This window comes from Lepisma saccharinum, chromosome 17 (assembly GCF_977018435.1).
Source record: "Lepisma saccharinum chromosome 17, izLepSacc3.1, whole genome shotgun sequence".
Lineage (NCBI taxonomy): Eukaryota > Metazoa > Arthropoda > Insecta > Zygentoma > Lepismatidae > Lepisma > Lepisma saccharinum.
Window position 1 is genome coordinate 22,367,046 of NC_139245.1, and position 27,954 is coordinate 22,394,999.

General features: G+C 37.4%; 1 protein-coding gene across 3 annotated transcripts in view; it reads right to left on the bottom strand.

Annotated features, from left to right (window-relative positions):
- Positions 1 to 19,046, bottom strand: part of Bgb (core-binding factor subunit big brother) — a 72,750-nt gene extending 53,704 nt beyond the window's left edge. For all 3 annotated transcript variants that reach the window (XM_083138519.1, XM_083138520.1, XM_083138518.1), the window contains exons 1-3: positions 18,877 to 19,046; positions 14,496 to 14,582; positions 4,789 to 4,896 (exon numbers count right to left, since the gene is read on the bottom strand). In XM_083138519.1, coding sequence (XP_082994645.1) covers positions 4,789 to 4,896; positions 14,496 to 14,582; positions 18,877 to 19,041 — 360 coding nt within the window. In that variant the 5' untranslated portion in view covers positions 19,042 to 19,046. The remainder of the gene's footprint in view (positions 1 to 4,788; positions 4,897 to 14,495; positions 14,583 to 18,876) is intronic.
- Between the last annotated feature and the right edge of the window lie 8,908 nt (positions 19,047 to 27,954).

A 27,954-nucleotide genomic window follows, 5' to 3' on the forward strand; every position in this document is an offset into this window, starting at 1 on the left:
TAAAGTGGACTTAAAACAACAAATCAAACAAATCATAGTGCGTCACTCAGAGATACGTTGAAATATCACGCGAGCAATATATGATTTTTTGTATTATTAAAAAAAAAAAACCTAAACTCCATGGCGGAACAACCCTCTAAGTGCCAGGAACATGCCAAAGCGGATTTTTCATTGGGTAAAGTGTGGTCAGCGCATCGAGTCCCATCGTCGCGTTTTCAGGTGTTCGTGACCGAAGCCCGCTATTTCTTTTTCAAGTAGCTCCCAATTGTCTTTATGGCGCTGGGCCAACGACGAAATTCTAGGGTTACCGACGGGAAATCGAGCCAGGGACCATTCGCACCAGAGGCGAGAGCGCTAACCATTTTGCTATGCGAGCCCTTTTATATTATTAAAAACTAGTAATTGTTTTATACGCGATCGTGCGACAAAAATAGCCATTATGCGCGAGAATAATATTCGTTATTCTTTCGCATTGGAAAACCAATCATAAATTCGGAGTTCCAGAGCAGCTGACCTTTTTTTCCTGCTAAATGCTGAAACCGCAGCACTCGACGGTCCGTTACTTCCGCTCTACGTGTCGTTTCGACTGATTGGTCAGCATCACTCCCAGCATCTTACAGAAGGCTTCCTCCAAGTAGCGATCATAGGCGTGCACAGACTAATTTACTTGAAAGGGGAGAGTTTCAGTTGCCTATCTGGACAATGTCGTCCTAACTTCATGTTCCTTTTTCACGGAAACTATTAGGTACATGAAGATGAAATTTTAACATTATAAGTACAGTATCCCAAAATTCGTTATCGCTTTAGCATTAAATAAATCTGTAGGTTCAGATTTCTACGTTTTCTAATGCACATTACTTCATAAAATATAATATTTAATACTTCTGTGAGAGTTACAAAGTGAAGAACAATCTTTACTACGTGATTACTTATTATTATTGTAAACAATATCACATTGTTTTTGGGAGAGATAGAGAGAGAGATGGGGGAGACATCTCAAATGAAATGAAATAGCTTACTTTTAAAACACGGATATTATTTTCATTACTTTAATAGTTTATTGTTTGAGGACACATTAAGGGGTGAACAGATCTGGCACCACCCGTGCGCACAACTATGGTAGCGATGTGACCTGGTCCACTCACTAACAGTTCTTCGTGAACCAATTTCATATATGTGCAAAAACCTTGTTGCGAGACAAATATGCGGTATTTTTTCTTGCATATGTTAGCCTCTTTGGAAGAGGACTGCTTTCAAAATTCTTGGGTGGAGGCATCGTTGGGACAACCGTAAAGTTCAGATAAATGGTAAACGATTTTCAGCTTTATCAAAGAAACTAGTAGCAGGTTCAACTACAAACACGAAAACAAGCATAAGGAGACTCCACTCCAGTCCTCCATTTGCACGGTCAGCTCAGATTTTTGGAAGGCGCGTTTGTTGTAGTGTTTATGAGGGGTTGTTTGTGCCCCGCCATTTAGGGTTGAATGGTGGTTTTTATTGCCAGCCCTTCCTCCCTCTAAACAATCGCAGCACAGATGCTGACGCGCCTTTATTACTGTGAGGGCGGCTGGAGAAAGTTCCCTTTTGCAGTTGTATTTCTGTGGAGCCTTTTCAGCCAGGCAGTGCCATAAAAGCTACGTTCAATATACACAAGACCGACGGAGCCTGGTGCAATACACGCCGAAGCGTGGTCAAGATTGTTCTTTGTCTTCTTTTTCAACCTCAAGGTTGTTTTGAGGACTGCTGAAGATTCTATGAAAACATGAACATGTTGTCTATTGAAAGTCGGTGAAATGAAATATAGAAATATCATAAACTTTATAAAAAAAGTTTTGAACAGTTTTTTTTTATTGGTTTAAACACTCTCATTGCGGACATTTTCTAAATAGAAAAGTTATGTTTTATATTTTTAATCTACATTGTTTGCTATGTCACTGTATTTTTATTTTTGTTATTATTGTTTCCGAGTCAGGTGTGTTGCTCACGGTCGGACACTTCACATTCTCTATTCATGGTAACTGTCTCCGTAGCCAGTATTGCGAATATAAAAGCATGATTTATGAATCATTTTTTTGTAAAATGAAGTAAAAAGACAAAAACCTACATGTCCATGCGCAAGCAAGTATCTTAATATTTTACGATTTGTTTGTATGACTTCTAGGCAGGACCGGCATTAATAAGGAATTAAATAATGCATTACGTATTATTACCTGCGAGCAATAAGCAGAACGTGTTGAAGGTTAAAAACAGGAATTATGGAAGGCTGATAAACGTTTCTAAACTATTGTTTCTTTTCATTTCATTTTTGCTACTGGTGTGCAGTTCATTATAGATTTCATTACTAAATTTGGTGTGTCCAATGTCAAACTATTATTTTACTTATCAAAGTGGCAATTGTAAATAATATCAAATATCATACTCTACCACAAATCTATTATGTTTATTTTTCATTGAATTTTGCAGCTATAGTGATTGATTGATTTGGTTTATTTTACTTCGCTTTTCTGCCACTTTTGGCTAATCGCCAAGATGGGAATAAGTGATATGATGAAATTGATGAATGGTCACTCACAAGCACCCATGGCCGCGCCGGGATTCGATCCCGGGACCCCTGGGTCGTTGCGTGATGTGCTAACCACTCCGCCACGGAAGCCGGCTGTACCCGTAGCTGTAGTGAATTTACATTATTTCATATAAAATAATATTTTCACTTCATGAACATATTACCTATTTTTGATTGACATTTTTTAAGACAATTTTTATGTAGTTCTTTGTTTAGGTTATGATTTCAGTAATTTTTTTAGTATGCCAAAACAATCCATGAAGACAGCGTTCCACGAACTCGTAATAAACCTTACACAAAATATTATTTTTATCTGACGCGGGGCCTCAGGCGAACGCCCGATTTGCCCCTCCCTAGGGTCGGCCCCGCTTCTATGCACGAAGATATATTTTTCCCACTTTTTTTTTTCATTGTGTAACAATTCAGTAAGACTACCATGCATGCTAAATAAACTGCAATACTCATTTAAGGTATTTGGGGCGTTTTCGTTTTACGTTATGAAGACTAATTGCAGAGATGTGTTCCCGTAACAACAAGGACATTGTGGCCGTTCCTTACTCCGCCTTTCACCGGTTTCCAGAAGGACAATCCAACCTGGTTTGGCACAGTCCTTTGAAGAAATGCGTCAGTCCGTACAATTGACTGAGGCCTGTTGGTGATGCAAGTCCCTCCAGCAACGACCCATTGTTGCTCTGACAGATTAATTAGTTCCGCCCACGCCATAATTAGGATATCTGAATGCTGGGGTAGGTCAGGAACAGCAGATGCGGAACTCAGAGACTCAACGCACCAGTTGCCCAATTTTATGGCCTCATTGTAGTGTTTCGGAGAACAACGTTCCTCCGAAGAAATGACTGACTTCACTACGCAGTGGTCTCTGTGCTGCACGGGAGTAAAATCGAATTGCAGAATTGGAAAGCTTTCTGAAAAACAGCCTTCATAATTAAAGTAAGGAAAACGAAAATATGACAGGCCAAAATGACGAATAGCGCGGACGGATATAGGGAAAAATTATTTATTTCAGAGCGAACTCTCGTATATAAAATTAAAAAGTCAAAATATTGGTCTCATTTATGAAAAAGTTGTCGAAATGGGAGCGTTTTCTGTTCAAGAATTGCCTGAGATTATAAAATTATTTGTTGATCGACATACATTTTTACTTTCATTTGTAGCGTGGAAAGAAAATAAATAAATAAATTTATATATAATATATAAATATATATTATATATATATATATATATATATATATATATGTGTGTGTGTGTGGTTCTCACACATTATTTTTTTAACGAACTAAACTAAGTAAATAAGCACGATTATTGAGAAATCGAACAAGTTCCAGAGTAACAATTTACCAAAAAATACAAACCCTTCGGTAAATTATTCTCACTTTTTCATAGTTCGGAGCGGTGCAAGGGGCGACCCTTTCTCAAGACACTCAAGTCAACCTCCCTTCCAAGTAGTACACCCTGGACTGCATATTGCAGACTAACGAGGCTCTGGCGCCTGGACTTGCAGGCAGTTTACACCTCTGTGTGGATCGTGTTTTGTCGTCCTTGTCTATATACAAGGTTTGTGATTGTCCCTTCATACATATCATTTTTTCACCATTCGTCCTCATCTTCGCGATTAGTCAAAAGTGGCAGAAAAGCTAAAATAAATCACGTCAATCTTTCAATCATAGTTTCAAGGAGTAGAGCTCTCGCCTACCTCCAGTAAATCCGCTATGAATCAGCAGTTCGCTGCATTTCTTATTTCTGAACGGAATTCATTGAGCAAGTGACCAATAGAAACTAGTGATGACCACAAAATCCTGATAACGGATATACACATTTCAAATTATGCTATATCTGTTTCGGAGGCAACGGATAATCGAATATCCGGAGAATTAGGATTATCTGGATAATCCGGATAGAACAGATTTGACAAAGGATTTGTGGAAAATACGAAATACATTGAAATACGAAAATGGCGAATAGGAGCATTCCAGCGTTACGCGTGTGACATTTTACACACAAAATTTAAGGTTCTAGACATGAGAGTGGATTAAAATATTCACAATGAACTGATTTCAAAGAATTATGAAGTACTTTGTGCTGTCTGCTAACAAATGAACACTTTGAGTATGATGGCATAGGCTGAATGCACGACCTCGCGGCGGTTGCGCGGGGAATCATCCTTCCTAAAGTTTTCATACATTTCATGAGAACAGCAGTGCACTTACCTTTCCGTGTTCCTTGTCGAAGTCGCAGTCCTTGCTCTCGCCACTGCTGTAGCCGTTTGTTGTGGGACTGAAGACGAGCTGGATGTTCGTGCCCGTTGCCACGAACGCCTGCAATGAGAGAAATAGCAAAGTAAGAAACCCCGGTGAAATTTTTTACCCGTATAAAGTTCACTTTTATGCTCAAATCAAGTAATTCCGACTGGAGAGACAGTTTAAAAGGAGGAATCGGAATCATTTCACTTTTCCTCGCAGGAAATCGAACCCAGAACCTTTTGATTGCAAGGTTACAATGTAACCCATGATTGTTGTTAAGGTGAAACCGTTGTACTCGTTGTAATCCATTTGGTATTTCAAATATGAAGGTGTTTTTATCATGAAGAGATCATTTCAAACTGTATAAAAATATAATTTTTACCACGTATAGCAAATACGGAGTTAATATTTCATTTTCTTTCATACGATCAAGAAAAATATCCCTAAAGTGATATACTATAGTCCAGTGGCGGCGATTGGGTTCCAAAATTGGAGGGGGAGCAAGGACAGTTTACTTTCCCTTGGTAGATAAGGTGGCACGCCCCCCCCCCCCCAATCTTATTCGGAGCCACTTCTATAGTGTTTTCTATAGGTTCAAGGTGATTGAAATTGAGCAGCGTGGTATTTGTAGGGGAGGACGAAGGGATACTTTCTATCTACATTCTAGCTGCATACTTTTTTTTAACACTCGAGGGAATACTGATGATTCGAATTTCTCTCCGCTGAACATTTATAAAGTACGTACCACACTGCATGCATCGCCTGCTTGACTACAAGTAACAATCTAGATGGGTAAAAAAAATCTGAAAAATGGTTTCGTAATAGCAGTCCAAAATAAAATTTAATGAAAAAATTATAATTGATGATTTTTCATGTAAGTATATGGTCAGTATGTGACAAAATTCTGTACTGCTGGTGTTGCTAACCAAGATTATGTTATTAAATATCGCAATCACCCCTATCGGTTTCAAATCACATGGCACCATTCATAAAACCTGCAAAAATTTATTACGTTTACGTCTGCATGGAAATCAACCCGCAAAACGAAAAATAAATCAGTGATATTCATACCATTTTCTTGTCATTCACGTACTAAAATATACATCGCCATTGTCCTTAGCTGACTACAAGAAAATTTTTAAGAAACCAAGGGGACTCCCCCCCCCCACACACACACTTTTATATTAATTAACTGCCAATCAAATCAACTTTTCCTGGGTACTCACACCAAATGTAGATTCTTAAAAATTTGCTTTTAGGCACAAAATAAACAACAAAGCCTTCACGTGACATTTATAATCACTGTACTAATATTTTTTTAAAAAAATATGCAACATGATTTGTTGATTCGTACTCTGTAATAGTATATCTAACTAACTAACTAACTCTCTAGCCTTCTTAAACCCGAAGGTTCATGGCTGCAGCAACACAGGCCTTCCATCTTTCCCTATCTTGAGCAAGATCTATATACTCTTTTCCATCCCTACCGATTTCCTTTAGGTCCATCTCAACGTTGTCCCTCCATCTTCGTCTTGGCCTTCCTACAGGTCTCTTACCATCTGGTTTCCCAACAAGAATCCTGTAAACTCCTCTTTCCACTCCCATTCGTGCCACATGGCCTGCCCACCTAAGTCTTCTTGATTTAATTATTCTAATAATATCTGGACATGAGTACAAATTATGTAGTTCTAAATTATGTAACCTTCTCCACTCACCTGTCTCCTCATCCCTTTTAGGTCCAAATATTTTCCTAAGGATCTTATTTTCAAATACTCTCAATTTATGTTCCTCTTTCAATGTAAGGGACCAAGTTTCACACCCATATAATACTACAGGTAAAATTACTGTTTTGTATATTTTAACTTTCAGTTTCTTAGATATTAAATGAGAAGACAAAAGTTTATGAAGAGAGAAGTAACATGCATTTCCTGAATTAAGCCTACTTTTTATTTCCTCTTTAATATCATTTTCATTTGTTAATATTACTCCTAAGTATTTGAATTTGGAAACTGGTTCAAACGAGTTGTTATCAATAATTAGATTTTGATTATTACCTAACACTTGGTTTCGGCCTGTAAGCATATATTTAGTTTTCTCTTTGTTAACTTCCAAACCTATCTCTTTAGCAGTTTTGAAAAATATTTTAGCATTATTCTTAATTGTATTCACATCATCCCCCAGTAAGTCTACATCATCTGCATATGCTAACAACTGAGTCACACCATTTAATTTTAGTCCTTCTTTAGTTTCTCTTACCTTCCTTACAGCATATTCTAAGGCAAAATTAAAGAGCAATGGAGATAATGCATCTCCTTGTTTTAACCCATCATGAATTGTAAATTTGTCAGACATATTATTACCCACACGAATTTTACTTTCTGTTTCACTGGTGCATATTTTTATCATACTAACAAGCTTCTTAGGTATTCCAAACTCTACTAATATATTATATAATTTATCTCTTTTGACCGAATCATATGCTTTTTTGAAATCAATGAATAGCTGATGGACATTTTGATTATATTCCCACTTCTTTTCAAGTGTCTGTCTGATGTGAAAAATTTGATCTGTAGTTGATCGGTTACGTTTAAATCCACATTGATAATCACCTATAATTTCATTAGCATATGGGGTTAGTCTTGTTAAAAGAATGTTAGAAAATATTTTGTATGTTGTTGAGAGTAGAGAAATTCCACGGTAATTACTGCAGTTCATTTTATCACCTTTTTTAAACACAGGAACAATTATGGATTCTTTCCACTGTTGAGGGATTTCTTCTTTATTCCATATTAAACAAATTAATTTATGAATTTGACATATTAATGACTTTCCACCATATTTAATTAACTCAGCTGGTATTAAATCAATGCCAGGTGCTTTGTTATTCTTTAGCCTTTTAATAGCATCTTTAACTTCAGTCAAGTTAGGTTCTGGAACTAAAGGTTCTGCTGTGTAGACTTCATTTACTTCTGATCTATCTCCTACATGGACATTTAAAAGGTCATTAAAGTAGTTCTTCCATCTATTTAGAATATCGCTTGGGTCAGCTAGAAAATCACCGTCTTTATCTTTTATCAAGTTTACTTTAGGTTGCCACCCCTTTCTAAATTCATTTACACCTTTATATAAATCTCTGATATTTTTATTTTTGCTGTTTGTTTCAATTTCGTTAATTTTGCTTTTCAAGTAATCTCTTTTTTTACTTCTAAATGTGCGGTTAACTTCTCGCTTTATTCTATTATAATTGCTTAGATTTGTATCATCAGAGTTATTTAACCACCTAAGTCTAGCCTGATTTCTTATTTCTATTAGATTATGACATTCATTATCAAACCATGGCTTACTTTTTCTTGGTTTATGGTATCCTATACTTTCTTTAGCTGCTGATTCTATTGCATTACGTATGTGCTCCCAATTCTTATTTACGTCTGTTTCATTTATATTTTCATCATCATTTAAATCCTGCAAAACATCAAATCTATTTGACAGTTTAATTTGGTAATCTTTCTTAATTCTTTCATCAGCAAACTTTCCTGTATCAAATTTTATAACTTTTAGATTTTGTTGCTTATGATTTATCACTGAGAGTCTTTCTCTTAATTTAGCAATTACTAAATAATGGTCACTGGCACAGTCAGCACCTCTATGTGTACGAACGTCAATTATACTAGTATGCCTTCTCTTATCAATGAGAATATGATCTATCTGATTATGAGTTTTACCATCTGGAGAAGACCAGGTATATTTATGGATATCTTTATGTTTAAAAGTGGTACTTTTCACAATTAAATTCTTTGAGGTTGCAAAAGTAATCAATCTTATACCATTATCATTACTTAATTCATGAAGACTTTCTTTACCAATAGTAGGTTTAAATGTCTCTTCTTTGCCAATCTGTGCATTACAGTCACCTAACAGAATTTTCATATCATACTGAGAAAATTTATCAAAGATCTGTTCTAACTCTGCATAAAAATCATCTTTAGTATTATCATCTTTATCTTCCGTTGGTGCATGTATGTTTATTAAAATAATTTTACACCATCTACCCTGTAAAACTGCATATGATATCCTATCATTAATAAATTCTACTGTTTTAAGAGCAGAGATAATTCTATTATTTATGAAAAAGCCTGTTCCAAAATTATGATTTTCAGTGCCACCATAGAAAAAAGTATAATTTTTAGTTTTACAATCCCCTTCTCCTGGCCACCTAACTTCCTGGACAGCTACTACATCTAATTTATACTTCCCTATCTCATTAACTGTACACTGAAATGCCCCAGGCCGGTAAAGGCTCAGAACATTCCAGGTGCCTAATTTAATATCCTTATTCCTAACGTAGATCTTATCCTTAGTCCAGGGACCTCCCAAAGTAGTCCCCACCCGGAGATCCGAATGGGGGACTATTTTACCTCCGGAATATTTTACCTTGGGAACATCCATGGCCTTATATTTCTGTTTCTTGACATGTCTTTTTACAGTGCAGAGTTGTCAGCTCTACGGCTAACCCCCAATATGAATGGAGGAACTACTACACAAGACAAACACAAACATATTAGACAGCACAATTACTACACAAGACGAACACAAACACATTAGACAGCATAACTACTACACAAGACACACACAAACACATCACAACTATAACACAATATAAACACAAACACACCACAACTACTACACAATAAAAACACCACACACACGTTTCTTGTGAACGCTATGTAAAATATCAGCACTATGCCATGAAACTTCAAGAAGATCTAAATGCATTATATGAGTGGAGTTGTATAAATGATTATAGTTTTAACATAAAGAAGTGTTGCTTTATGCAGTTAACAAATAAGAGAAATACTATTCATTATACATACTCTGTAAATAGTGAATTGCTTCCTCAGGTGTACGTGTGTACTATGCTGATCAAAGAGATTTGAGTGAATTTGTCAAGTTGCTGAATTCATTAATGTGGTGATGATCCATTAGAAACTAGATCTCACAGTTCTATTTGGTCTAGGAATTAATTCGTGCGCCTGGACAAGAGATGGCGTAACAAGCATATCGTCCCACAGTTCCGTGTATCCACACATGCGTTGAAAACTCCTGTCAGCGCGCATCGTTTGTAGTATAGGGCAGTTGATTGACGCATCAACAACAGCATTTTGTAGTCAACTGAACATGGCGCAGTTCGTGCCAGATAAAGTGTTTTTGCGGGGTGTTCTGCTTCATTACTTTAACGTGCAGAAAAGTGCTACCGAAAGTCATCGTATTTTGGTGGAAGTGTATGGTGACCATGCGCTAGCTGAGCGAACATGTCAGAAGTGGTTTGCACGGTTTAGAAGTGGTGATTTCGGCCTGGAAGACCAAGAGCGACCTGGACAGCCAAAAAAATTTGAAGACGAAGAATTGAGAGCATTGCTCGATCAGGATTCGTGTCAAATGCAGGAAGAACTTGCAGAAGCATTAGGCGTTGATCAAACAACAGTTTCCAAACACCTCAAAGCCATAGGAATTATTCAAAAGATGTCACATTGGGTTCCACATGAATTGAAAGACAAGAGACGATGAAAGATGAAAAACCATTTGCGAATTGCTGCTTCAAAGACAGAAAAGAAAGGGGTTTTTGCATCGCATTGTTACTGGCGATGAGAAGTGGATCCATTATGAGAACCCGAAATGAAAAAAGGCCTGGGTGAAGCCAGGTGAACCAGGTCCATCACAACCAAAACGAGATATTCACTGTGCAAACAGAACACACAAAAGGGTTTTCCTGAAGTTTTAAAAAGCTGATATTACATGCAAAGTTCCCATGTAGTCAGTTTTTTTTCTTTTTGACTATGCCTTTTCTGTGAACAAAAGGTCTGCATCAGTGTGTATCTGATTTCATGAATACATGTTTCATAATGTACACAATCACCTCCCACTTGATTTAGAAAAGTTTCATTGCAAATATATTTTTCAGTGCTGTTCTATCTGAAATTGGTTTACTTTACTCATTTGCTCACTGACAGTTCAAGCCTCTTCATTGGTGTATTGGAAATGTTGCATGCTGCCATCTTGTAATCAAGGGATTCCATGTTCAATACTCAGCAGAGGCACTTAATGGTTCAGATGCCACTTTAAACTGTAGCTTCTTTGTGCATAAAGACGACCTCATGTCATATGTTGCCGTGTGAGAACCAGAGGAACGCAACTCTAAAAAAGCCGTGTTTGGAGTCAGATTCACCCATGTCCAGCTTTTCTCATTAGTGGTAAAGAGGATTTAAGTATCTTCAAATTACTGACTTTTTTATATTCAGACATAATCACTCGTGAAAATTACATAAATTTAAGTTAGGTCCAACTGGTTCTCATATAACAATATTGCAATAGTCATTAATGGGAGGACTTCTTTGAACAGTCTCCCCATTAATAGATTAGTCAAATATTAATTACCTCAACATCAAGAGGACTCCGGATTTAATTTTAAATCTCTTGAGAGACTTTTTTTATTATTATTATTTTTACCTTTTGATGCTATACTTCCATTTGCATACGGCATCCACAATAATTTTTGTTACATCATCTACTTCAAATGGTAGGGGTGCTTCCCCAATGGCATAGTTGTAACATATTTGCTTTGCAATCAAGGGGTTCCAAGTTTGAGAACCGGTGAGGCATAGTGGTTCGGATCCTACTTTAAACTGTAGGTCCAGTCCCAATTAGCCTATCTGTGCACAAAAGTTGACTTAAAACTCCACTCCACTCAAAGAGTAAGGGAAATCCTACACTAAGATTGTCATTATAATTCATAAATCTTTTCACATCACTGTCTCGGTACTATAACAACTGAAATAAATAGTTTTGAGGAATTATAGTTGTTGTACCAATCATTAAATAGCATCTAGGAATGGAAAATTTACATGTTAGAGACATTATAATTGACTGAAAATGTATGAAATGGAAAAACATGTCTTTGGTATTATGTGCCAATGCTCACAGAGTTTCCAAAAAAAAACAACTCTGTATTGCACTCCCATAATTTTCACAACTTGGATCTCTGTGTAAATTTACAATGCCAGTTCTGTAACTTCTTGGTTCTGTTAGGCATTAATACGTTACAGCATACAATTTGTCATGCAATTACTGTGTTCTTCCTGCAATGGAGGTGCCATCTAGTTAAGCATATTCATAGCTTGCCATAAGCTATTGCATATAACTAGCTGGATATTAACACCTCCAGAAATGTTAACTTGATGGTAAGTAGATAGGTTGAGGTACACAATGAAGATTGTGTGGCTGTCATAAACTTCCAGAAGTAACAATTTTCATTTTTGACAAAGCACCTTTATGAAATCAGTAAGTATATGTTCAGATTTTTTCCCCCTTACAGGCCTCAGAGTTTTGTCATGTTTTTATCCTAGCTTATTTCTCCACACCAAATTAAATTTCCTATCTTCTGTGAACGCTATGATGATGCTGTCATTTGTCATGTAAATGCATAAAAAACCTAAGGCATATTTTTTAGCAAATTCATTGTATGACAGCATATTTTTGTCATTTTTGAGGTATGTTTTCTGTACATTTCACTGAGGAAAATCACACTTGAATTGGTAATGCAAAGAAATTCTGTATACTTCCATCTCCATTCAATAAATTGTAATAGTATATCACGAATCATATTTCGTATTTACAAATGTTGAGACAATTTCAGAAATGAATAATCTACTTTTCGAATTATATTTAAATAATGCGTATAATATTACGAAGTGCATAAGATTGTGCCCTCAAATGATAAGATAATTTTTGGGTTCAAAGAAATTTCATAGTTCAGAAAGCTTACTAAATATGTAGCATATTTAAAAATCTGTTTCTGAGAGTAACATGAAGATAGCTCTAGGAATTACTATTCATCTGCTTGTCTGTTTTTCGGAAAAAAAAACTAAGTTCCATAGAACTTATAAAATGTGTCAAGAAAGAGAAATATAAAATGTTTGAAAAACGACAAACATAAAATTTAAACTGAATGAATGGAATATTCTTGCAAACAAATTAGAACGAAACTCTTCACGTTAAATATTTCAAGTTCAGGTATGAAATTACACGTAATTAAATTTCTTTCGTAGTGCATTTATTGTTAATGAATGGAAAATTACATTAGAAAAGTTATAATAAAAGCAGTGGAATTACACGAACGTCGTTTTACAATTTAGAAAAATAACATTTTGTGTGGCTGTTTTTGGTACGTAATTGATTTTTAGCAATATCTTAAATCCAGAAAACAGAAGGGTGTCCAAAGATGCTACCTACACTGAGTTATTGCATGCTACTTGCACTAAAGCAAGAAATTTCAAATTTACACTCTGCGTCGGGAATCTGTGAAGCAAGGCCGCTGTAGAGAAGGAAAGAAACCGAGTGGGCGAAGCAAAGCAGCGTGCGCTCCTGTAAACGTCTGGTAGCTGCAGCCGCGTTATCTCCTCCATGCGTTCACTTCCTCTTTCACATGTTCATTGGACAAGCCCTCTCGAGTCGCTACTTGCGCAGAGAACTTGCTTTCGTTAACTTGCTTCAGATATTCCTGAGACAGTGTAAGTTATGCGAGTTGCGCCTTATTTATGTGGAAAATTGGGAACGTCGTATCTTCCTGTGCCCTGCTATGTTGGAGCCATGCTTCGTTTAATTTTATTTCACGTTGAGTTTTTATTTACGAAAGAAGTATATACTACTGTCCTGGATATTTTACGTCGCTTCCTACCACTTTTTGCTAATTGCGACGACCGGTATGAATGATGATTGCATTAAATTAATGATGGGATACTCATAACAAGTAATAAAGAACACTCATGCCATAACCTATATATAAATAGATAGGAGTATCTATCCACTGCACAGATTTTGCCTAAGGTACTTCTAAAAGGCGTCTTTTTTCCTTTCAAGATACACAGTGCAATAAGAAAATAAGTAAGATATAATGTAATTTAACAAAATTTAGATATTTAAGAAAACAGACCCAAGGTAGTAAAACATTACTCGAGAAACTTTCAGTTCGTAACCTGGGGACTACAACTTTACCTGAAGCTCTTCTTCGTTGTTTCAAGAGAACGAGTTTCTTGCGGACTATGGTTCAGAAAGCCATATAAGTTTTTAATTTATGGGAAATAAATTACGTCGAGCTGTATCAATCAATTAATTTTAAAATGACTCCAAAAAAAACATATTTTCTTTGTGGGTCTCACTTGCTCCATTGCTGAAGATTTACAGTTAAATAAAAAGTTATTCATGAACTAACAACAACATTTGCTTTAAAAACATGTTATATGAGAGCATAATTGCCTTGCTTACGCATTATTTCATAAGACGAAGTCATCTGCCTCCCGCAGCATTAATTTCTAATCAACTTTTTATGAGTAACCAATGATACTATACACTATAGAATAGTTATTTTTAGAAAAAGAAAGCTTACCAGCTTTTTTGTATATTTCTCTCCATTAATTTAAAATAAAACTTATAATGAGAGTGTACATTTCGCAGGGACAAAATTGTACTCTGCCCCTTTGAGAAATTAATTAAAGGCGGACAAAGTGTTATGCGCTCCCTTAATCGACGCCTGGGAAATAACCTACAGGGAATAACCCAAACTTCACAATTTCTTATTGCTAATAACAAACATTAGACTTGAAATCAAATATTCAACTTACAATTTCAGTATGGCCTTCTCGGCAGCCATTTTGAAAGCGAACTTGACGTTCCTCCGGTGGTCTGTCTCTGTATCCTGTGTACCGCACCTGAAAATAATATTAATAACGATATAATATAAAGTTATAACAAATTTAAAACATAAACGCACAAAGCTTCAAGAGTATGTAATAAGAAGATAAAATGTAAAAAAATTATACCTTTAAATGTGCGTTTAATTATTAGACACCATGAATGTGATTTACGTGCATCTAGACATTACATTCATAATTACCAGAAAAATGCGTACCTATAAAAAATATGTTATTTTACAAACCCGATCTAGTACAATCGCTTAAGAAATTAAAATTACTTCCTTCAAACTTTCAAAGCAATGAATGGTTCGTACTAGCATTGACGAAAATTTTAGAAACAGCTTCCTTTTAGCACTGTTATGATCAATGATAACTGATAAAAAAAATAAACATTTCAAATATAATAAATAAATAAATGTAATGATATGCTAGAACAAAATTTAAAAAATTTTCAAACTACGTATAATTTCCCTACAAATTTTTAAATGAAATCCCAAAATTACTGAAATTCAAATCAGGTGAAAAATCTACTATTATAAATTTACTTCTACAGAAAATAGTACGTTGTTAGAAGTTTCCGATAAAATGTATATTATTCTACCGTTAAAATTCAGCAGTCTGGCTGTTAATTTACAAAGAACTGTACGCAAAGTTTTTATTTATCTAAAGTTGGATATCTTACCATGCATAAAAATACCGATTATAAATTGCAGTTGTGTGCACCATAAATATTTTTAGAAACTTAATTATTAAAATGTAATACTTTGATAATGATCGTGGCCGTTATTTTAACCGTTTGACATCCTTGGACAGTTAATTCAATCTACTTTTTGGAGTGTAGATAATCATAGCAAAAGATTGGATCGATTGTAGTAATTGGATAAATGTAAATACCTGTACTGCAGTTAGCATTGAGAGCATCCCCAATTATTGTTAGAATGATTAAATCAACAAGACTTCATTGAGAAACCGACTTCCGTGGCGGAGTGCTTAGCATATCATCACTCATCCTGATCGTTGCGATTATCCAAAAGAGGCAGAAAAGCGACGTAAAATAACATAATTCAATTAATCTACCAGATGCATCAGCTGCAGAAATTTAAAAAAGAGACATCCGAGTACATACATTTTGGTAATGATGTAAACCTGGATGAAATTAGCTATTTGAATTCGACTCGTAATTTCACAAACTTTGTCGCCAGCCGTAGCGACGTGCTACGAAGTCAGGGTTTCTAGGTTCGATTCCTGGATAAAGGTGGAACGTTTCGTTGTGTTTTTTGCTTCATCTACTTCATTAATTCACTCTCGTCGATGCGATTAACCTAGAGATGTAGAAAAGTGACGTAAAATATTTCAAAATAACCAGCAAATATACAAATTTTGTCCTGGTCGAATCTGTGGTGGATTCGTTGGCGTATCGCGCTCTTGATCATCCAATAGAAATAGACCTTTTAGACAAAGTCAGTTTCACAGGAACCCTATAAAATTACTAGTACGCTGACAGACATGGTCAATAAAGTAGTTTTACGGCGAGGGTCTAAAAGAAATTAGTTACTGCTGTCTCATATATATCTTACCTAAGTCCCCGTCAAAGATTATGTTTCTCAATAATGGGGCTGACCTCCCCCCACCCATTTTACAATGTCCATAACAAGGGGTGTGCATAAAATGTATAAAGTACACTATAGTAGTGCCGCTGGCTGTTTCGGGAGGTGGGTTTGAAAGATTACCGCTTCTTGCCCAAAAAGGTGGGCAGTTGTAGGCCTAATTGGCTGTTTGACCGCGCAAGTTAATTCGTAGGTAAACGCGGCAACAGAGGGTCACTGTCATAAAGGCGTTCCCTGCGCCGGGATTTAGCGCGGTCTCACTGTAATATTAATATTTTGTTTATTTCACGTCCATACTTTATCCAGGATATGAAGCTGGCTTTGTACCGCGTTAGACTAACAAATCTGCCACAGATGGATGCCAAAAGTGGGATTTACTCTGAAAATTTAGCAACTTGTAAAACAGTTTGAGTAATAGACAACTGCTTGTCCATGTGGAGTGATAGCTGTTCCCGTTGACTTGAAAAACCCGTGCCTGATGTTACGCTACTTTCACGCCGGGCCGAACGCATCATTGGATTTCCCTGCAGAACGTGCGGCCGGTTGCGTGGACACGTCACGGCGAACGTATGCTTATCGCTTCCAGGAAGGAAATGCTGTTAGCGTCAAGAAGTTTCCGGGAGAGATTCAAGAAAAACGTTCTCCGCGGCCGAAAGAAAAAGTTCACAGAATTCGCGCCCACACGCCGTTTTCTACGAACGCTCATCGCATCGCATAAGATTAAGATTACGACGAGCAGTCCGCTGCCCGCTGCCTTGACGTGTACTAATTGCCTCTCGTTGGACCAGATTCCTCCGGCAAGCAGGTGGAAGGGGCAGGCGCCACTATCTCTTTGGCGTTTTTGCTTTGTTTTCATTAATGTTCTTGTTCCAACTAACCGGAATTATTGTTCCAATATGTGCTGAACTTAAACTATACAGGAGTGTTCTAAAAGTCCACAAAAACAACGCTTCGGAAAGTGTATGACAGTCCATACTTTCTGAACACGCAATTTGCTGCACATTTCAAAAGCGTTCTTGTTACTTTTCAACTGTACGTTTGAACATTACAATTTACGAAATTGTTTGAAATTACTTTACCAAGATCCTTTTAGGAACTGTAACGGTATTTGCTGAAATTCTGTACTGTGAATAGCAGTTTAATTTTCCGTTTTGTCTGAAAACTCATTTAGTTTTTAGTCAAAAACACATTGTAAGCAACAAAAACCAAGAAGACAATTTTCAACGCAAAGCATTAACGCACACACACACACACAAGTGGTACTTTAAAAGGCGTAAATCACATACAACACAATAATACCTAAATAGTTAAATATTGAAATCTGATTAATTTTTATACAAAATTCTAAGCAAAGAATAGCTAGAATATTTGACATCTACAATGCCGTTATAAGAAATTTCACGTGTTAGCTTATAAAGCTGAATGATGTTACAATTATCCACCAAAATGGAATGATGGCGCACTGCTAAGGATTTATTAAATCACACATAGCTTATCTCCGAGCGACTATAATGATATAACTGCTCTTCTAAATGTATTTGGACCGACCGATGGCGGACAAGCCATCTCGGAAATTTCCCATATGATAGTGAAAGAAACTCTGATCAAGTTTCTTCAACCTGTACGCAAATTCTTGGTGGACACCACAAACGTGATTGAGGAACATATGATTAGAAATTCTTTATTATAACATTCTGGTTTTATTTAATACATTTACGCATAAAACTGCTGACAATACAACAAAGTTGTAAAGAAATGGAGGCACGAGGAAATTGTACAGTATAATTGAAGGTTCCCTCGGTGTGTGCGTACAAAGCGGTGTAATCTGTTACTGTTCGATCCTTTTGCCTAGGAAAAATTGAGCAAGTACGGTAGTAAGGAGTACAGTAAGAATCCTCAACATGTGGGAACTGCCCCGCCCCCTCCGAACGACACACAATTTTGATTCAGTGAATGAATCACGTCTGTTGTAAAGTCAAGGATATGGAATGGAATACCTTGTAAAAATACAACCCGGCTCACACATACAATGAAAACAAGGGCAATAAATTGTAATCTAAGATAAAAGATGGAACAAACCAACCATATACTTTTCGGTCTCACAGTGGCGTGCCCGATTTTTGTAGTTTTGCACTATCAACTGTTTTGGAATTGTCACAGTTACAAAAATCGTTTATTTAACATTTTTCTACTTACAGTACCACAGATATAGTTGTGAAACTCACAGGTAAAGTACATGCATAAAGAGTTTCTAATTCTATATACTGTAGTAAGGCGTAAAAGTATTTAAGTTTATCATGCATCTTCAGCGGCAGGGGTTCATCCAGAATTTTCCATATGGGGGTGTAAGTTAGTATTTACGTGGTTTAAAGCCAAAATGTTCATGAATTCAGCCTTTTTGAAAAATCTTAAGGGGGGTATTGAGGAAATTTTGGGTGCGTGTGTGGATAAATGACTGTACCAGCGGTAATGGCAGCGGAAGGACACAAACGATGCCTGTTACTTTTCTTTTGATTGTATACTCTGTTAGTCACAGACAATTAATTTTGATTGTTTTGTCTGAATTGTTTTAACATCCTTAGGTTTAAATAATACCACCATAGACTATGACTTATTATAGAAAAGCTAAACTAACGTACAGAACCAGGAAAAAACATGTCAAAAAATATAAATGAGGAAAAAACAGTTTTCTTTTTGCTTACCTCACTCTCTCGACTGAGTCTTCTGAACAGCTCGTCCGATTCGAACTTTGATTTCTGATCCGGCACCACGCGCGGCATTTTGAAGATGAACCGCGGTTTCGGCTGCTCGTAAAGGCCGATGGAGTCGAAGGGGAGCATCGTGGACAGCCCCGTTGGGTCGTTCATCTCGGCAGGGAGGTCTGCCAGAAACTGGCTCTCGCTGCCAGGCCGACAGATTGGTTCGCTCCGCCCACCCTGACGTCATGGCCCGGGGGCACCATTCGCCTCCGTCCGAGGAATTGCATTGTTGGATGATCCAATGAAACAAAGATGCTGCAGTGTACACACACACGAGAGAGCGAAAAAAGAGGACACGTTCCGAGAGGATAAAAAAAGTGCCACAGCCAAATAGGCAATGTAATCACCGATTCCTCCATCTGGTGTCAACAGATGGAACCATGCTATTTTTCTCTCAGTATTGGATACGCCATTATAGCAAAGCATGAAATGAACTGATATTATCATTACTAAATTATATGAAAATATTGAAATAATGTTTTCTGTTTGCCACCTAACCTTTTGTTATTTATCAACAATCCGAAATGAACTCTAGATAAGCGAAAACATTTAAAATGCAGCACTCAAATGCTAAAAATGGAGGCATATTTCCCGTGATGGCCATATCTCCTCTCTGTCGTGGGGGCGGACGTCTTTTATTTTAGCTGCCGTCTGTTAGGTTCAATGGATGTTTACTCTTAGCCACGACTTCGGGTGATGTTTAATTAATTATCTTCAAAGGGAGGTGATCGCCCAATTATTGTTACGTTAATTTATGATTTATTTTCAATTGTGGATGTCTCAGCTTGGGGAGGGGGTCATCCTTCCTCCACATGCTGTTTATTACCCCTTCGATCCAAAATAGGCTATGTTACAGAAACGTGTAATTTACGTTGTTTCAGAATATGCTACATATTCCAAACTATGATATACAAGCCTGTCATTTACATTGCTCCAATATTTTGTTTCTCTCTCTTTCTCGCCACACACACACACAATAACATGCATCCTCGCAGGCTCCCGTGGCGGAGTGGTTAGCACAACGCGCTACAACACCATGGGTCCCGGGCATGGGTGTTTGTGAGTGTCCTTTCATAGATTTCATCACATCATCACTCATCCCCATCTTCGCGATTAGCCTAAAGTGGCAGAAGAGCGAAGCAAAATAAATAAAATCAATCAATATCAAAAAATACATATATATAATATATAATAACCCATAGCGCGACAGCCCTTGAGAGCCTTGGCTTACCTACCGACTGCTGGTCTCCCTCCCACACTGTTCCTCCGTCACCTGTTATAGCGTGGAGATCTTAGACCAGTATTGGGGTGACGGGTGGTCAGCCCGACGAACCCCCAGCCGTTGTAGGTCTTCTCGACCGGGTTACCGCTCACTCATTCGGAGCTCCAGGCTACTCAAATGTATTTTTTCGAAACCCGAGACAAAACTAAGACGATAATGTAGCAATTCATAAGTTACCGAAAATTACATTATCCTGAATCTATTAATTAATATATTAAAGCGGAACGACAGGGTAGCTCCGACGGGCTAAATATAGTGTGTTTATGAACAAAGAGCATTAAACTTGACGTAATTTGGGTCGTCTCTATAGCTGCCGTGGGTCGATAAAACAAAAAAAAATAATTTTAACACTAGGCTTTATGTTTTTTCCTTGTTGCGAGTATGTGTAATTCAACGGGGAAGTACGGTTCGGAAAAACTCTCCAAATTATAAAGAAAAATGTAAGTGCGTAAGGGCATTATATATTTATTATAATACACTATGACACTATGCCCTATCCTTTAACTTAATATTAACGTATGTTTTCTGTGTATTAAGCAGACATTTCCCCCCGTATTTTCGTCCATTTTTTCTTTGGTTACAATATAACAATTTTAAGATTATAATTGTAAATAAGAAAGCGGTAGAGATTGCGAGATATGAAACATCGTATGTATAAAACAGAGAACCAGATTTACTAGCCATGAGGAGTTGTATGATATCACGTAATAAAAATCAGTCAGTTATTAATAACAACTATAAAAATAAAAGCACAGTCGCGTGGAATTATTATGGATTATTCTTTACCAGATTCACAGAAAATTGCAAGTGACGTAAACAGGTGCTGTGCAAATTTTAAGGCTTTTTTAAGTTTCCATATCTTTTCTGTTGTTGACGATCGTCTTATTAAAATTCTTAGTTTCACAGGACTGATTATTTATCTATCATGTTCCGACATAATTTCTGAGGTTAAGATGAAATTAAACTTGAAATTTAATGTAATAGCAGCACGTTCAGCATCAAATTCCCCATGTATTTAAATGGGAGAACAATTGCCCATCGAAAGGGTGGGGACACAACAGGGGTGCTGCCACCTACAATAGTTTGCTTTGACCAGGCCCATTCCGCCGTCGTAGCAACCGGTGTCCAAGCGCGAATGGTTATTTTGACATAAGCCAACGTGATTCGAGCATAATTCAGTAGTAGAGTAGGCCTATAGGTTAGCCACCATTTCGAAATTTTGTAGTATTAATTACTGAAATAAAACTTGCAACAAGTTACTATATGTGTCTTCTTCTCGGATTTACTTGTAGTTTCTTAACATAACATTTTGAGGCCACGTCAGAAAGTACAAAATGAATTTATTATAATGTACGTAAGATACATGCATTATTTATCCAGGTGTTGCATTGAGCACAGAAGTTCAATAGAGAAACTTTGCATACTTATATTTTACTGTAAGAATATCACTTTTCCATCAAGCAACAATATATAGATGGGTAATCTAATTGTGTCCTCCTCCGTAGTCGAGCGGGTTAAGGCGTTCACTCGTCTTGAGATCGTTCGCTGCGGGACGGCGTAGGTTCGAATCCGGCTCTCGTCGGAATTTATTCGGTGGCAACCCACCATCGTGAGGAAATTGGGAAGCTCCCAGTGAGTGAGCGTAACCCGATCGAGAAGACCTGCAACGGCTGGGGGTTCGTCGGGCTGATCACCCGTCATCCCAATACTGGTCTAAGATCTCCACGCTATAACAGGTGACGGAGGAACAGTGTGGGAGGGAGACCAGCAGTCGGTAGGTAAGCCAAGGCCCTCAAAGGGCTGTAGATCTATGGGTTATCTAATTGTGTATGGAAGAGTCAAATATGGAAATGTTTCCATGTGCACACAAGTGAGTGCACGTGGGTTAGTAATACGTATGGCGATATGGCAATACCATTCGGTGCACATAATGTAATGTTTCTTAACATTAAAAATAATAAAAATATTACATAAATATGTAACAATAATTGATAAAATATGTACCTGAATATGTATTATCAAAACGATATGTAGCTAAATATGTAGTATCAAAGAATATGTAATATTAATAACATTCGAGTATCCAAACAATTTCAAGAATTCTGCTAGATATTTATTTCATTTGAACACAATTTTAAGGACATAAGCTGTTCAAATTAAAATGTGTGTCAAATTTATAAACTCAAAAAAGCACAGCAACGTGAAACCAATTTTGTCAACTATTAATTATTTTACGCATTGCAAATTATTGTATATATTATGTAAATATGTAAGAGAGCTCTTTGTAAGTTTCGAAACAAATTGTAAAAAGAAGCATCTACAGAAAGAACAATCGAATGAAAATACATAATGTATTTATGTATAGGGAGGTTATTGCAGCATGACACCGCAAGAGCGTCGGCCGCTTGCCGGCCCAGTCATGCAACAGGTGCCGGCAAATTGCGTAACAGATAGCCCGTTACACAAACCGCTTGTTTTGTAATGTTTCCACTTTTCACAATTATAGTTACAATTACAACTTAAATAAGCACGTACCTTGTCGTAAGGATGCTGGAAAAGGTGTCCTCTAAAATACAAATATTTCTGGCACTTTATTTTTGACATGTAATCTTTCTTAGACACCGCTTCAGCGTCGGCCGCTTACCGGCCTTGTCATGCATCAGGTGCCGCCAAATTGCGTAACAGATAGTCCGTAACAGAAACAGCATCGCGGCGCATAAAGCAAACCGAAAGTGTAAAATTATATTTAAAACTAATAATAATGATGATCACTAACCTTCTGTGTTATAAATGATGTTGAAAATGACCTCCTTCAACACCAATACATTTCCGGCATCTGCGTATGAAATTCCTCTGAACATCCATAAGCTCCTCAGGTGTGATTCTGGCAATTTCTCTTCTTATATTTTCTTTTAAATCCTCTATTGTACGCGGGTTATTCTGATACACTTTGTTTTTTAATGTTCCCCATAAATAATAATCACAAGGAGTAAGATCGGGGCTACGAGAGGGCCACAACTCAGTACTGATAATTCTGTCCTCAAAAATCTCGGCAATAAAATTAAGTGATTCATAAGCAGTGTGAGCAGTAGCAGAGTCCTGCTGAAAAAATGACTGCTGGCATTCAATGTCCGTTAATTGTTCAAAAAAAGGTTGTAGTATGTCTCTTCGATACCTTTCACCATTGATAGTACCTTCATAAAAAATAGGCCCTATTATTCTGTGCGCATTCAAACCACACCACACACCAATTTTTGCAGGATGGAGCGGAACTTCATGCACAAGGTCAGGTTTTTCTGCGCTCCAATAGCGATTGTTTTGTGAAATAACTCGGCCATTCAATTCGAACCAAGCTTCGTCTGAAAATATGATTAATTCTGGATTTACTCTGCCAGCAACAATATTATCCAGCATCCAGTTACAGAATCGAACTCTAGTCGCGTGATCGCGCGGTTGCAATTCATGAACCACTGTAATTTTGTAGGGTTTTAATCTAAGTAATTTAGTGGCATTTCGTGCTGAGGATTTTGAAATGCCTGTTTCCTGAGCAAGCCGACGGAGGGATTTTTTTGGAGTATGTTCAAGTCGTTCATCAATTTCGTCTAGCTTTTCTTCCGTAAGAACACGTCGTCTGGAAACACGTTTCTTAGGTTCAAGAGATCCTGTCTCTCGTAATCTTTTAACGAGGTTGTAAACAGTATGTCTGTCCGGAACAGGATTGCCAGGAAATTTTCTTGCGAATCGCCTGACTACTTTTCTGCAAGAGTTCGTTTTCACGTAAGTATCGTACATAAAAACTCTTTGTTCAAGACTATATTTGTTTGGCGGCATAACTAATGAATGAATAACAATTAACACACGATAAAGCACTAGCACTGAACAACACGAGTACTGATAAACGCAAACCGAAGTGAACACGTCTAAACAACTGGTAGCCGACAGCTGTCGCATTCGCGAGAGGCTTCTCGCGGCTTACCACTACTCCGATAAGCCGCTGACGCTCTTGCGACATCTGAGGAATTTCGCTTCTATCGTCGGCTCTATAGACACTGGATGGACCAAATTTTGAGGGAAGCACAACAAAAGATTACTCTATGAGGATATGTAATGGTCCTGCCGCAACTTTGAAAAAAAAAAAAATATGGAAATTACGACGTTCAGAAATTTTGCGTAATTACGGGGAAAATAGAACTTTGGGATTTGGCCCCCGTTTCCCCCTGGACTCACAATTGTCGGAATTTACATAAAATGTTGCTTTTTGTTCATTCTTACATTTAGAATTTAAATTTCTTAAAAAGATGCAGTTGTTGAGCAGTTATAGCCTTTTATATTCAGTTTATCCCATAGTAGCAAAAGGGGAAAAGTGCTTATTTCAAATGGCGCTCTCAGAAAGAAAAACGCACACAGTGTATGATCGCTACTTTACTTCAAAAATATTCACACGTTAAAATTAAGTGACACTGTTAAATAATTCGTTTATCTGCGCTTTCGTTTTGCATAATAATGTATACGTAACCTCCCCCCTCGAAAATCTTGGGCACGCCACTGACTCTAGTGTTCAAAAGGATTAATCTTGTGTTATCTGCAAAATAAGAGTCACGGTTTTGTTTATTCGAAGGCAAGACAAGAATGAAAAATTGAATCCTTTATGTTGGATGAGTCATTGCTGTCAGAAGTGATATGGGCAGAAATAAAGTGCCAGAAATATTTGTATTTTAGAGGACACCTTTTCCAGCATCCTTGCGGCAAGGTACGTGCTTATTTAAGTTGTAATTGTAACTATAATTGTGAAAAGTGGAAACATTACAAAACAAGCGGTTTGTGTAACGGGCTATCTGTTACGCAATTTGCCGGCACCTGTTGCATGACTGGGCCGGCAAGCGGCCGACGCTCTTGCGGTGTCATGCTGCAATAACCTCCCTGTACATAATATACGGTGAGTCACATAATTATTCGGACAGATAAGATTTCTGAATATTTACTGACGTAGTCATGATATAATACGATGATAAATGTTTAATATTTATTTAACAAACAAAACAAAATATGAGCACACTGTTAATTATCTTCAATTATGTTTAATATAATATGTTAGTAAAATATTTTCATTAAACAAAACAAACATTTTTTGTGGGTTAAACAAAATTATTCGGACACATGGAAGGAGAAACAGGAAAACACGCTTGAAAAGCAAGGAACAGAAATGTCAGTATCTGGCAGGTATCCCTTTCATTTTTAACACCTCGGATAAACGATTTGGTATACTTTCTACCAATTTTCTGGTGTACACTGGCGATATGTTGGCCCATTCATGTTGAAGTCTCTCCTTGAGGTCTGCCTTCGAGGTTATAGGTGTTTTCCTCACTTCTTTTTCCAACTTACACCAGAGGTGCTCAATGACGTTCAAGTCTGGAGACTGCGGTGGAGGATGGAGCACTTTTGGGCAGTTGTACAATAACCATTCTTGTACTACAATAACCATTCTTGTACTAAGCCAATTTAGCAACGTCTTGGGCCGACATGCAGCCCCAAACCATTACGTGACCACCCCCGTGCTTCATTGTTGCTTGCAAATTTTTCCCTCTGAGCTCCTCATTGGTTTACGCCACACTGTTACCCTCCCATCTGACTCACAAATATTGAATTTACTCTCGTCAGTGAAAATTACCCGATTCCACCATGTCTGATCCTTTCCTAAGTGTTCCTTTGCGAACACCAGTCTTTTTGTCCTGTTTGGCTTACTTACAAATGGCTTTCTCCTGGCTACACGGCCATGATAGTTTGCCCTTCTGAGCACTCTTCGTATAGTTTCAGGATGACTATGCTTTTCACACTCCTCAGCTACCTCAGCACACACCATTGAAGCACTCATCTTTGTTTTGTTTTTTTAATTTTCCTTCTCTGGGGGAAAAAAATTCTTGGTCTCCCTGTAAAAGAGGGGGGGGTAGAAACTCCTGCATCTTTCGATTAATAACAGTTCCCGTAGTTTTTTTAATTTTTAGTATTATCATTATTTGTCTTCAGCCTGTCTTTCGACTTGGCAGTCAACTTTAGTTCACCGTACGCACTAAGCATGTTACGCACCCAAATGCCATGATCAGTTGTATATAGCGGACGATAGATGGCACCGCGCGGCAAACGTCGGAAGGACATTGATTAAAGGAACAGTGCGAATGGGAATCATACGAATGTGATTGTAAATAGTGAAATTAATTGTGAATGTTTAATTTGTGAACCTATAACGACAATGAATTGGATAAAGGCAGCAGAGATAAACGCTATACATAGGCTATCACATAAGGCCTTGTAAGGAAAGTAAAGAAGCCAAATAACGATTACGTTTTCGTGTCCTTACTGTTTAGCAGGAACGAGTTTTTTCTGTTAGACTTTTGGTTATTTGTTCCGTGGTGGCTCCAAGTTCTCGGCAACCCCCAAGCACTCTCGAGTTGCGCATACATTGCAGCACCGAATCAAGGTTGAGCGCGGGATCGGCGGTGCCCCTTGATTATTCCTTTTTGGTTTGCCCAGGCGGTGGCGCAGCGTGTCATGCAGCGACCCGAAGGGAAGACAATAGATATTTGGGGACAGATGCCTAAGAAAAGAGGCAAAAGAGCCCGGAAAAAGACCCGTGAAGCCATACTGGAAAGAAGGAGACGAGAAGGTGGGAAAATAATCCAGCCACCAGTCTTGGTCAAAGACCCACTAGGTCTCTTTCACGATTTGAAGAAAGAAGATAACAAATTTAAGCCTATAAGAATAGATTCGTCGGGTCCACCTAAAGATTTGTATAAGGATGTCGGTGGAAGTAATTCCGAAGATCCACGGGGTGATCGTAGGCAACAAAAAGAAGAAGGTGGTGATTAATAACTGTATATAGCTAGAAGAATAAGCTCATGTATGAAGAAGAAATACATATGTAGATAGAAGAAGGTTGTTGTAGAAGAAGAAGCCTATAGCTAGAAGAATAAGTCCATGTATGAAGAAGAAATACATATGTAGATGGAAGAAGTTTGCTGTAGAAGAAGAAGCCTATAGCTAGAAGAATAAGTCCATGTATAAAGAAGAAATACATCTTTATAGCGAAGAAGAAGTTTGCTGTAGAAGAAGAAGCCTATTGCTAGAAGAATAACTCCATGTATGAAGAAGAAATACATATGTAGATGGAAGAAGTTTGCTGTAGAAGAAGAAGCCTATAGCTAGAAGAATAAGTCCATGTATAAAGAAGAAATACATCTTTATAGCGAAGAAGAAGTTTGCTGTAGAAGAAGAAGCCTATTGCTAGAGGAATAAGCCCATGTATGAACAAGCATATGTAAATGGAAGAAGGTTGCTATAGAAGAAGAAGGCTATATCTAGAAGAATAACTCCATAGATGGAAGAAGAAGATTGTACATAAGAGGAAAGAGGAAGGATTCGGAAATATGAAACATTAGATTGAGATCTGGCAGGATAGTAAACACTCGTTTTTTGGACCCAGAGGTGGATGCGCCTTTCGCCCAAAAAGCCATCCTCTGGCTATTCCCGGCCAACACGCTTCTATAATACTGTGAGTTATATACTTATAATTTTAGTTATGGGGGTTGAACTGAACATCTAGATTGTCGATGATGACCTAACATCAAAAGGTCAATTGCAATCTGCTGCGAAGTATTAGCAGCGGACGTAAGTCTTGAGAGATAGAAAATTAAGCAGTGACTGTACTTTATTCACTGAAAATTTATCACTCAATGAAATGCCGA